Raw genomic sequence first — 12,362 nt, 5'->3', positions numbered from 1 at the left:
TTTAACTGCTTTTCCAGTGCGGTTCGAAAAATGTGAAATCTGTCGGCGAAATTCAATCCACGCTCCCAATCGGAGCAAAGCTTTGCGATCAGAAAGGTGGCCTTACCATTGTGGCTCGGCATCATAACCCTGCAGGGCAAGAATTGCCTTGTTTTGTTGTTGTTTCCCCGTGGATAACCAAACCATCGCCCTTTCAACAAATTAAGCCTTTTTTGTGTTGTGTGCAATGGGCCTCGTAGTGAATCTGATACCGCTGAGCGAGCCTCGGAGGTATGGCCTTAGCGTATGGCGAACAAACAGTTGAAAGAATGGCAGCGGCCATTCGAAAGCAACCGTTGTTAAAGATGGAAAGAACATTTAGATCCTTCTCCAACTGGGCTTGCTGAATGGATATCCTGTTGGCGGTTTTCCTTTCGCATTCACAGTTTTTGTTTTATTTTATTCAAGGCTTTGCCATTTATTTTATTTTATCCTTTGTTTAATTATTGTCGAACTTTTTTCGATAAAAGTGAGGTTAAAAGGATAATAAAACTCACATTGTATTTATGAGTTAAGCAACTTTTCCCATTTATAATTGACAAATATTATTATTATCATTTATTTCGAGACGGTTGCAAACCTTCGTTCCTCCATTTGAGTCACCGAAAACGATGCGTTTATCTACTGAGCACGATGGTTCAAGCGTTCCCCCCGATTACACTAAGGCTCCTGCGCCCTATCAGTCCTCCCCATACGACGATCGCCAAAGTTTTGCTTCCCTTACACGGTTTTTAGTAATTTGCACCAGCAGGTAAAAACAGGACGAACGATGTTTGGTTTGGAACAGTCCGCAGCGCGTCGTCATTGGTGGCGAAAGGTGAACTACTCCACACTCTCGGCACTGCACCTCACGCCACCCCCGGTGATGTCGGTGTTTCATTTATTTTTGTTTATATTTCGTACATAAGCAGCGTATCCGAGAGGGTTCCAGGCCGCGGCTCCAAATGGGAGAGGCTGACATAAACCCGAGCGCCCGAAACGGAACGCCACCACGCGCGCATTTCAACCCTCTCGATGGCACAACACAATGGCGTCGTTGGGCACTGGGAGATCTCGGTCGGTCGGCCGGTCGGTCGGTTGGTCGGTCGTACTCTCGCGCTCTCATTCGTGCACACGTACGGAAACCTCGAGGTGTGTGCGGCACAACACACGCATCGAGCACAATCGTTGGGCGAACGGCGCTTTCGTGTGCCGTTTGTTGCTTTGGTGGCGTTCGCGTCCCAACAGGGCTCTCATTCACCTTTCGGCAAGGTTTAGGTGATGATGTAGGCTTAGCGCTTGGTCTCGCGTTCGCTAGCCCAAACCAGGAGAACGTTCTATATATATCCCTTTAGCCCTAGGGTGCGTGCGCGGGTGCGAACGTGTGGTGTTCAAGGCACCCAGTGACTTCAACGCAGTGCAGTACCCCACAGCCGTGTCCGAATGTCCTTAGCCTTAGCACGGTTAATCAAAATTTAATCAAAACGCAAAAGAGTTCGCTGAAGAAACGCACGGCGCAACCACCTCACCCAGTGTCCTTAGTTTGTTCCGTGTCCGTGCCTCATCCGTTTCTGTTGTGTTTGTGTTTTGTTTGTGTGTTTTTGTAGTGAAATTCAACCCATTTTCCTGTTACTAAGTTGTTTAACTCGAACTGTTGGTTCTGGAAGGTATCATGTTGAAGCGTGTCGCGTTTTGTTACGACTGTTTGTTGCTGCGACACGACGGTGTATTAGCGATTTGTTCGTTTGCGTGTTTGTTGCTGTTGTGCGTTACCGTAACGCCGTTGCGCATTGTGGCACTGCGATGGCACTGAAGATGCTGTACCGTGGTCCGAGCACGAGATTGGAAACATTGATCGAGAAAATACAGCAAAGTACGAACGGTTTCGGTGGCGGCATGATTGCACCCGGCGCACTGGGTGGCCTCGGTGCTGTGAAAGAGTTTTCCCTCGGACAAGGTAAGCATGGCCGTGAAGGTGGACAAAATACGTATCGAAATAGATGGGGAACGATTTCCTGGAGAGAATGCTAGCGAAGAGACTTCAATGCCCGATTTTGAAGGAGCGAAATTTGTATGAAAAAGTGTTAAAGAATAGACATATATTTTATATAAAGCTATTCTTTTAAACTTTGTAATCATGAGGTTTAGAGGCCGTAACAAATCGTTTTACTTTCATTTTCATACCCAAGCTTTATCTATTCGCTGGCGAATGGAAATTGAAGCCGACATTAAACGCACACTGTCATCACTATTCCTCTCGTGATGAACTCATGTTATCGGCTTGTCTCACATCGTTTCGATTGAGGAATTTAAGACTGGAAGAATAGTGCCGATTGAACGATTCGTCTGCGATCATGTTGCACCATGGCAACCAAGGAATGACCTCTCGGCGCCATATATAAACCATTTTATCAATTCAGCTTGCAGTGGAAGAATTCGGATGTGTAGGCAAATACAGGCTTTGTTCTGTTTGCATTTTGTCCCCAATCGAGTTTTATCTACGATTTGTTTTTCTTCTTTGTCATAACAAAATGAGAGTGTTTGCATGACGTGAACAAAACTAGTTGGTAATAATATTAATTTCTTTGCTCATGCTCAAGAATGTTTTTTCTAATAAACAAATCACTGAAAGCTTATGGAAGTAGTCAATAAGGCAAATAAGTTATCTATTTTCCTATTGTGTTCTCATTTTCTAGCATCAATATGAGATATGCAGCTGATCTGAAAACTTGTTTCTTATAAGACAAAGCCAAGCGACCTTTTGTGTCGGTTAACGCTACTACAAAGCATTTCGTAGCAAGTGGGAATTGAATCGAGCTTAGCGCTCGAATCACAGTTATAGTTTGCATAAGTGAACTCACCTTGAAGAAATCGTGGATTAAGCAGAGTACACCATAAACCCCCACAGAAGGTCATATAATTATTGGAACTAAAAGTGTCTCTACGCTTAGGTCTTATGAGAACTATCTTCTATCTCTCTCTACATTCCACATATAGATAAAGAACATGTTATAACAACACTAAATAAATCTTTAAACACTGTTCACTGGCCTATTTATTTATTTTTAATCAGAAAAACAACGATCATCACCTTTTTATAAGTTTTTATTCAAATAAGGAATGTTTTCATTCCTTAATGCCTTAACGCATCGCTGGTAGCCATTAATTGACAAATTTCGAAATAAATAAGAGTTATCCATTTATTACCTACTTCACGCAAAATATTTAATGTCTATTACAAAATCGTCTGAAGAAGTATACACTGTTTGTGAATCCAACACTAATAAGAGAAAGAAAGTATAGAAATGGCTTCAAAATTAAGCAGAAATTAGTTAAATATAGCAACAATTATGAAATATTTCCTCCATTCATTAAAAAAAACAACTCTATTTTACAGAGATTTTTGCCCTGAATATATCTTTATAATCCTTATGGCAAAATAATTTATCAAGAACCTTTGAAATATTTAAGTAATCTGATTTGATATCGTATTTAATATGATATTTCAGTTGAGTTTGGGGCTCAGATCATTCCGAAACAAAGAGGGCTTAATTTTCAATACTCGCCTTGAAGGGGTGACATGAGTAGTCCTCTGTGAAACGACTTACAGATAGGCTTATGGCTATTAATTCTTTGTTTATTTAAGTATAAATACTGGTATTATGCTATTAATCTTTAAAGTGTGATAAATTTATCCATATACTTTAAAGAAAATTGTTTTTTTTAAATAAATTCATCTAAAACAAGTCCATAACCATGAAAAACACATTTACGGCCAGAATAAAAACACATTCTAAAAAACTCATTAAAAACAACGAACCCACACCACAGCTTTATCATCAAACAAAACACATACACACACACCAACATAAAATCTTTCCCCATTGAGGCGAACTCAGCGCAACTTTGGCACAGCGCGAACAGCAACTCCCATAAATCAGTTAAGCTTTATTAACCGGAGGGATTCATTTACCACACAACGCCGCCACACGTCTCTAATAAGGCAGTGCGGCGGTATGGCACATGGGCAGATCCCAAATTTAAATAAAAAATTACTGACCCCCGGTCTAATTACACCCGTGTGTGTGTGTGTGGGGAGTGTGGTTAGCACGCGAAAGGAAGTTTCAATTAAAACCGAAAGCAAAATGCTGCTGTCACCAGATGCTGCGGCCACCGCACCGATCGCCGTCGATCGGACCGATGGTGGAGTCCCTTGTGATATCGCGTGTCACGCGTGTCCCGATCTCCTTTGCTTAATGATCGGACCAAACCAAATAGAAAAAAAAGGGGAGTCCAAGGGAGATCTTGTGGTCGCTTCGATGGTAAAGAAGTGAACCAATTGATAATTCCGCTGCGGATGTTTCCGTCGGAGTGTCGCGCGTTGATGGGACGTGAGGGGACCCTCCGTTTCCGCTTTCCGACCTCACGGTCCCGGTACTCGCGACGGGAGCAATTATGACATTAAGGCTTTAATATCAAGATTAAAGACGATTTATCTCGTCCCATCAGCGCACCGGCCATCAGGCAAGCATCATTTGCACACTCACACTGTCGGGGATCGCCAATCAGCATTGGGATCTCAAACGGACTACCGGAAACGGCGTCCAAAGTACGCGCTGTGGAATATGGGCTGGTAAGTGAGCGAGCGGGAGTAGTGTCCACACACACACACAGGTCCAGTCTTCCAGTAGGTCCTACAGTGTGAAGAAGGAAGCTGGTTGTAATGAAGTGTGGCGCAAAGCCACAACCACAACCGGATATACCCTGTTGACCTTTCGGTGCGCGGATTAACGAATCCAGCTGTTGCCCGTGGCGCAAAGCGTGACGCCGCCGTCTTGTGGACACACGCTGAACATATGGACACATGCAAGGCAATTAAATTAGAAGCGATTTTCATTAATTCATTTGCCTGCGCGAATGGAGGGCGACAGCCAACCAACATCAACACCTACTGCGCCTGTGGACGCTTTATATCAATGTTGTTTGACGTTTGTTACGTCAAACGGTGGCTTACGCAAGAAGCAGGTTTTTTGTAATGCTTATGGTCACTTTCGAAGATTAGAAATTTACACATTGTCCTAAAGGAGATTGTCGAGATGAATTAATAAAAAAGTAGTTTTATATACAGCCCAATTTAACGTCCCAAGTTCGACACCCCTATCTCCAAAAGGCAACCGAACTACGCGCATATCTTCGCATCACGCCACCCTAATTGGCCTTAATGTGCGGAAAATGTGCGTCCCCTCGGTTCGCAACAACACACAGACACAGGAAATATCACAGGGATCACACTTAACCTCACTTCCGAGGTTGGATTTCTCTTGCCCCTTTGGGGGAGGGTGTCTTTTTTCGGGGTGCGCATGGAAATGAGGCGTTTTAATTGAAGAGGCGCGCGAGGGAAACGTTTCGTCAATTGGCACAGCTAGCTTTTTGTTTTTAAGTGTCCCTGCTGTTGTCCCCCTTGGCAATGTGATACAATTAAGCGTGGTAATAGCGTTCGTGGGTGGAGGTGCAAATTAAAGGCAGCAGAGGGGGGGGGGGGGGGAGATGTTACTTAAGATTAATCAAGTAAATCCACTGATGCTTTTTTCTGTTCTGTTTTGAGTGCTCGTGGTGCGATAATGCGTTTGGTAGAAGGTTTCGACCACAGGATGTAGATGATTGTTCTAAAACCAACGTGCGTGTGTATGTGTGTGGATTATTGTGTAGTTGACGATAATGGGAATCATTTTTTAATTTAAATAACATGAGGAGATCTTCGTTATTGTTAGACAAATATTAGAATGTAATTAAATAGCTAAATGAAATTAAATAAATTCCACTTTTAGGGGAAAGTTTAATTTCTTGAACTTCGAGATTTCAAGATTTAATTTAAATAACATGAAAAGATCTTCGTTATTGTTAGATCTTCGTTAGTATGATGTTAAAAATAAAATGAAGAATCCCACGACAAATAACGAATGTTATAGCCCAAAGAAGAAACTTATTTCCGCGAGGAGACAAATTGAATGTTGTAATACGTATTTCTCACAATAGTTTGTGCTTCGCACAGGTTTTGCTAATCCTTGCTGAGAACTTCAAGAAATCCTGTAACCTGATTGACTTGAGGAATTTTCTATCACTTAGATAAATTCGCTAGTACTTGCGCACAATTTTTTGTTATAATATCTGTTAATTGTATCTGTGAAAATAGTCTTGAAAATAGTATTAACCGTTTCGAATTTGTTTGCGACTGACTCTTTATGTTACCTCCATACTCTTATATACGGTTGCGATTTGCTATAAATTAGCATCCGTTTATCCTCTAGAATTAATTCCTTAACAGCCATCATTTACAATTTTCTGCCAAAAACCTGAAAAACCTCAATTGTTTTTCAGTGCACTCGAGGAAAAGTTATTTAAGCGTTATGATATGTGTTGTAGCTGTTTGTTTTTCATGTACTTTTAAATATTTGTGGTAGTTTTTCCAGTTAACATCACGAATATCTAAGTTTCAACCGAACAATTATACTTATTGCACTACTAAATTAAATTAATCAAATTCTTTACGAAATTTATTTTAACTTAATTAAAACAATTGCAAAATAATACTTTATTCTAGCGCTCAATAAAAACATTTAACCTACTAAATGTAATAGAGACAACATGGTTTAAGAACTCTCTGTTAATACTTCAAGTTCAAGTACCATCAGAGGTTCAATTCAAAATGATTGTCATCAATTTTAATGTAACCAATGTTACAAGCACGCACAGTCATCAACAGGCCGTAAATATAAATTTCAACACTTCACTTCGCTCTTAGCTCAACACCTGAGTGGCTCCTCTTTTTTTGTTGTATTTTCACTTCCAACCCCATATGGGAATTTTGCGTACATTTGTACAGTTTTTTTTTTTGCAACACACATTACCACCTATAAAAATGGCACACACAAAAAACAGCTTGCAAATAACGAGAACGAATGGATGATGGCTGGATGGATGGGTTGATGGGATATCATTTGTAATGGCATTGCAAATTAGGGTGGAAAGGAAAAACCCCGAACCGCGAAATAAGGAAAAATTGGCCAACCATCAACTGTACCTGTTACTGTTGCGCTTGATTTTTCCTTCGTAAGTCACGTGTGTTCAAGCTCGAAAGGATATCGGAAGGTTGTACTAAAAAACAGGTGGAGATTGAATTTATTATCTCACCTTTTTTCCTCTCTCGTGTGCCTCACCGCACATCTTTAGTGGCGGCCCTGCAAATGCTTTGGTTATCGCTTGGTTGGCCGTTGAAAGCAAGAAATGGAAATCCACGTGTGTAGGATAACGATGTACCAGCAAATTGTGATTGATAACATTAAGAAATGATGCACCACCGTCCGTAACATTCGTTGTTTTCCTTCAAGGGGGGTATTTTTCAAGGGGGGAATGTTCTTCTTCTAAATTAGACATAATGATATCAAAAATCTCCGTTTTACCGTATGCAAACTGGTAATCAATCAATTTTGTTAAATTTTTAAAGAAAAGCCTAAACACACTTCATTTAATTTTCCCTTTATCTTGCCCTTCTTCTTCCATTTCCGCAGAGCTTTACTCGTCCCACACATCGTCCAGCTTTTCGCCCTCGATTTCGGACGGGATGACAACGCCCAATTCGATCACAAACGATGCGCCCGATGGTGCGTTGCTTGCGTTGGGAACGGCCGATGAAAAACCCTTCCGGCAGCAGGGCAATAACCATCCGGCACATCACATCCATCCCCGGCACCAACATCACGTGCACCATCGACGAACGGCCGGTGGACATGCGTCATCGGCGAAGGAGGGTGGCAAGGCGTCCCTAAAGCATCATCATCAGCTGAATAATAATAACAATAGCAGCAGCCACAATCACAACAACAACAACAACAATGGCAGTAACAGCAAGGGCCTGAACAGCACCTACCACTGTCAGTTCTGCGAGAAGACGTTCCCGCGGCTTGGCTATCTCAAGAAGCACGAACAGGTAAGGATGCGATTTTATGTGACAAGTGCCTTGAATAATGGGATCTTTAGGAGTTCCCAGCGTAGAGTTGTCTTTAGTGAAGTTTAATTAGTATCGATTTGATGTACGAAGGCCTATCACACACCTTGGGTTGGGTGTGTTTTAAAAACCTGTCGATCGGTAATCGATCGATTATAGTCGCTCAATCGGATGAAAAGTCGATCATAATTGGTCTCTGATTGCGGAAATTAAACCCTTCGGACCCGCGGTGCAACGAACGTAAGGAAAGAGTAAGTTCAAAGTCAAGGTAAGGTTGTGGTGGAAGAAAACATTTAAGAAAAGAAGAGAAAAAACATCTCACAATCCGACCCAACCACGTCCTCTTTCCCTCGATCGGACACTTGATTTGTGGTGGCGCTACTTTAGAGTGGTAAAAACTTGATCTTTGGCCTGCCGTAACAGAAGGCGTTGGGTGACAATGTGTGACACCGTGGTGACAGCGAACAACTCGCTGTGAGTGCAGGAAAAACAACCCTACCGACGGAATTCCCAACCGACGGAACCGTGCAGTGGTGGAATTCTGGTGCACGCATACGCTGTAGACTTTCTTTGGTGGCACCTTTCGGACCAGTTGCTTCCAGCTTCTTGGCGCTGTGGTTGCACGTTCGCGCATCGATACGGTGATGGACAATTAATTAACCCACCACCGAACGGTGGGCATAAACTCCCTGGGCTCCATGCCACGCACAAACCCGATCGGGGAGCGGGGACGGAAATTGCGATCCTTTGAAATTGTCGGTCCCGGGACAAAAATTCCACCGAAGCTCTCGCAACAGTTGACATAATCGGTTCGAAATCGATCGATAAAATTGTCACCCCACTAGAGCGTGTGTGTTCCTACTTCCAGTTCAGCGAAGGCGCACAACAACAGGTGGTCAATCAATCATTGCTGCTGGTACAACAAGTCGCAGTCCACACTTCAACAATCGATATTTTCCTCAAGGAAAACCCTTCTCGGGGGCGCTCGGTGGGAATACCGGGGGCCAGGGCCTGGGCCAAACTGTCTGCCCAGAGCCCAGGGTCGGTAATTAAAGAAAGGAAACCCTCACGGGCTTGCAAAACAATTACAAAATCGATCTGCCGCGCGTTTCCTCTCGCGTGCGGGCCCGTCCTCTTGGCAGAGGTCAACCCATCGGAGCGACGATCGGATCAACGGGATGACAGGGTGTGACGTGCCGTGGGTTAGCGCTGTTTGGGAAAGAGTGACTAATGAGCGTTCTGCCGATCTAGCATTAGCGCCTGCCGGAAGGTACATCATTAGACCGCTTTGGGAATGCCACCGGTATCGCTTTCAAGCTGACAGTGATGCGTGAAAACCAGTCAGCAAACGCACTCGTGTCGCAATCGTGATAATCAATGAAGAAAGAGATGGGCAATTTTTGCATTCCTCGACGACTTCGACACTCTGTTGACAGCATTCTGTGCTCGAAGTTGCACTTGAGGTTGTGTAGTGAGAGGAGCTAAACGGTGGCTTCGCATTTGGCTTATCGTAGTTTTTTGTTTGAGATATTACCCACAATCTATTGATGAGTTCTAGTCGTCCTTCTGTTTCTAGTCGACTCCTAGTCTTATTCTCTAAGGTCTAATAATGACCTTTTCTTTTAACCTTCAAGTAGGCAACCGGATACCCGGGTATTTTTTTTCAACTTTAAACTGCAATTACTTTTGATTCATTGCTTGTATTGACCTGAAAATTTATGTAGCCTCCCAACTTTTTATTTCCGATTTTTTGGTGCATAAATTGTAATTTTCAACAAGCAGTAAGTATTTTATTTTGATTTATTTTAAACTTTACTACGTAAGTTGGCAACCAGCATACCCGGGTATTCCATACATTTTGTATGGAGAATGACGTTTCTCTTCTTCTTCTTCTTCTTCTTCTTCTTCTTCTTCTTCTTCTTCTTCTTCTTATTCTTCTTATTCTTCAAATTCAATCGATTTAAAATTTGAAATGGATCGTTAGATTAATCATAACATAGAACAACATAATTAATGAATGAAATAGATTTTAGATACACACAAGCAACAAAAAGTCTAGAATAAATGAATAAATTGTAAATAAATACATTACATAAAATTAAAAGTATAAAGACAATGGTTATGCTGAATTAGCGAAAATGTAAACAATGGATTGTAATACAACGCATTTCCTATTACTTGTTTCATTTTTGTATTACAATATGTGAGATATAAAAAAATGTATATAATATTGCATTATAGTTCTATATTCATTTAACATTTCGATTTTCACAGATTTGCAAGAATATAAATGTATAGGAAGCATTGTTTACCTACGAAAACCGTTAATTGTATACGTCAAAACGTATGGAATACCCGGGTATGCCGGTTGCCAACTTACGTGTGTAAATTTGGTTGACAACTCTACGGTTAAAACAATCCACGAATCAAGTCATTGCCCTATATTGCTGGTACTACTGGTCAGCTAGGTCTTGTGTCTTCGTACGGAGTAGGTGTTTTTGTCTGATAGTGTTCTATCGGGAGTTGCAGAATTGCTTTGCCACGCTAGACGGTTAGATGTCAAATAGCTTGTTTCGATTTCGAATTCTTAGCAGTTGACACCGATCTGGTCCCACTAATTCGTAGTCTTTAAATGTTATTGACGTTGCATAGTTACCAAATACCAAATTGTAATCATTTGTGGTAATTGTTGCCGGATCTACTGAGGCGGATTTTCCTATAAGCAAAGTGAGCGACCACAGGGAACCCCGACCTTAAGGGGGCCCCGAATTGTAGCTGCAAGTGTTGTAAATGCGTTTGTTTTGATAACGCTTACGCCCTACAACAGCCGTCTGCTGTTGTAGAGCTCGAGAGCAGAAACAACGGTGGGACAGTGCCCACCATTATTATAGCGGCGGTTGCGATGGCGCCCTGGGAAAAAAGGGATAAATAGAGCCGAAGGACGCGCCCTCGGTCTCTTTTAACCGCGACTGTTTGCCGAAATAAAGGACTAATTTTGTGATTCTTCTGTAAACTAAGATATCGTACAGAATTAATTTTGGACTTTCGCGGCATTCTCAACAGCAAGAGTGCTTCCAGAAGACATTTTATTTTGATTCTATTATTAGAAAAGCATTTTTTTGCACATACCAACCAAAAACTATTGAAAATACTAATGAAAAACTAGTTGGTGCTGGTTTATACAATAAACTTGTTAAATAATGTACATCTAAACCTTAAAGATTTGTGAGGTTTTCTGAAGAAAGGGTATTTTATCAAAAACTTGTGTAAATATTTAAATAATTTCTTTGATATTCCAAGGCTTAAGAACAATTAGCTTAAGGTGTTTAAACTATCATAGAGGTGTATAAAATAGCATGGGTAATATTATGAATCATTCTTATTATACACACCTGACTATAGTGTTAATTAAAATAAGTATGGTTATGCCCATCTTTGGGGTGGTCTGATGGTATTTTACTACATGGTAGTGGCTCAGGTTTTCACAAGAAAGGATTGGTCCAAAATCCCGTCCGGACCACTCCTCCGTAGCAAGGACTGAACTATTCAGCTACGAGTAAATGAAGTCAAAGAAAGCCTGAAATTTCAGGATTCTAGAACTCTTTAAGTTGTTGTGTCAAATCTTTTAATGTGGCGGAAGCACGGTCATTGTTTCCAATTGAAGCAACTCAGTAATATTGAAGTCAGATAACTACATGAGGCTAACTATTGTAGTATATATTGAATATTCTCATTTGCATAGAAAATTAAATGGTAATTAATAAGACTGATTGATGATAATTTATTTTCAAGTATTCCTGATATCAGATTGTAGATATTATGGGAAGCTGTTAGGGGTTAAGGGGCCCTATTAGATAGTACCGCTTGGGGCCCCGAAAAGGGTGAATTGTTTGCCTCAATATCCGCTAATTTTACTAATTGATGAGCAACTCTATACTATGGTGCTATAATAACAGTTTACTAAATCAATTGGCAAAAGTTAATATACATTGAGCAAATGGAATGATATTTTTTCCTTTGGATTGAATGATTATAAAGCATGATAGCTAAATGTATTAAAAGGTAATCAAGAGATAATGTGTTGTTGTACTGTAAAAGATACCATCCCTCTCACATCATGTTGCAAAACAATGACCCAAGATTGCATAACAAATTCACACGTGATGCGTAAAAGATCCGCACATCAAACGATTCGCTTCCAAGAGATGTTTGCGCTAGCGAGCTGAACCGTCCCAAGCTAATCGGACCGTTCAAAACTACACAGTTGTACACAATGGTGTATAATTTATGAGACAACCCCCGGTTTTTTTGCGGAAACACTGCATATCCTGTCCAATTT

General features: G+C 41.3%; 1 protein-coding gene across 1 annotated transcript in view; it reads left to right on the top strand.

Moving 5' to 3' along the window:
* LOC128306360 (uncharacterized) overlaps positions 1 to 12,362 on the top strand; it is an 82,030-nt gene that overhangs the window by 58,423 nt on the left and 11,245 nt on the right. Inside the window, exon 4 of the mRNA XM_053043845.1 lies at positions 7,587 to 8,005. Within this exon, the coding sequence (XP_052899805.1) occupies positions 7,587 to 8,005 (419 nt within the window). The remainder of the gene's footprint in view (positions 1 to 7,586; positions 8,006 to 12,362) is intronic.

The sequence above is a fragment of the Anopheles moucheti genome, chromosome 2 (assembly GCF_943734755.1).
Source record: "Anopheles moucheti chromosome 2, idAnoMoucSN_F20_07, whole genome shotgun sequence".
Lineage (NCBI taxonomy): Eukaryota > Metazoa > Arthropoda > Insecta > Diptera > Culicidae > Anopheles > Anopheles moucheti.
This window is presented reverse-complemented; position numbering and strand designations above follow the sequence as displayed.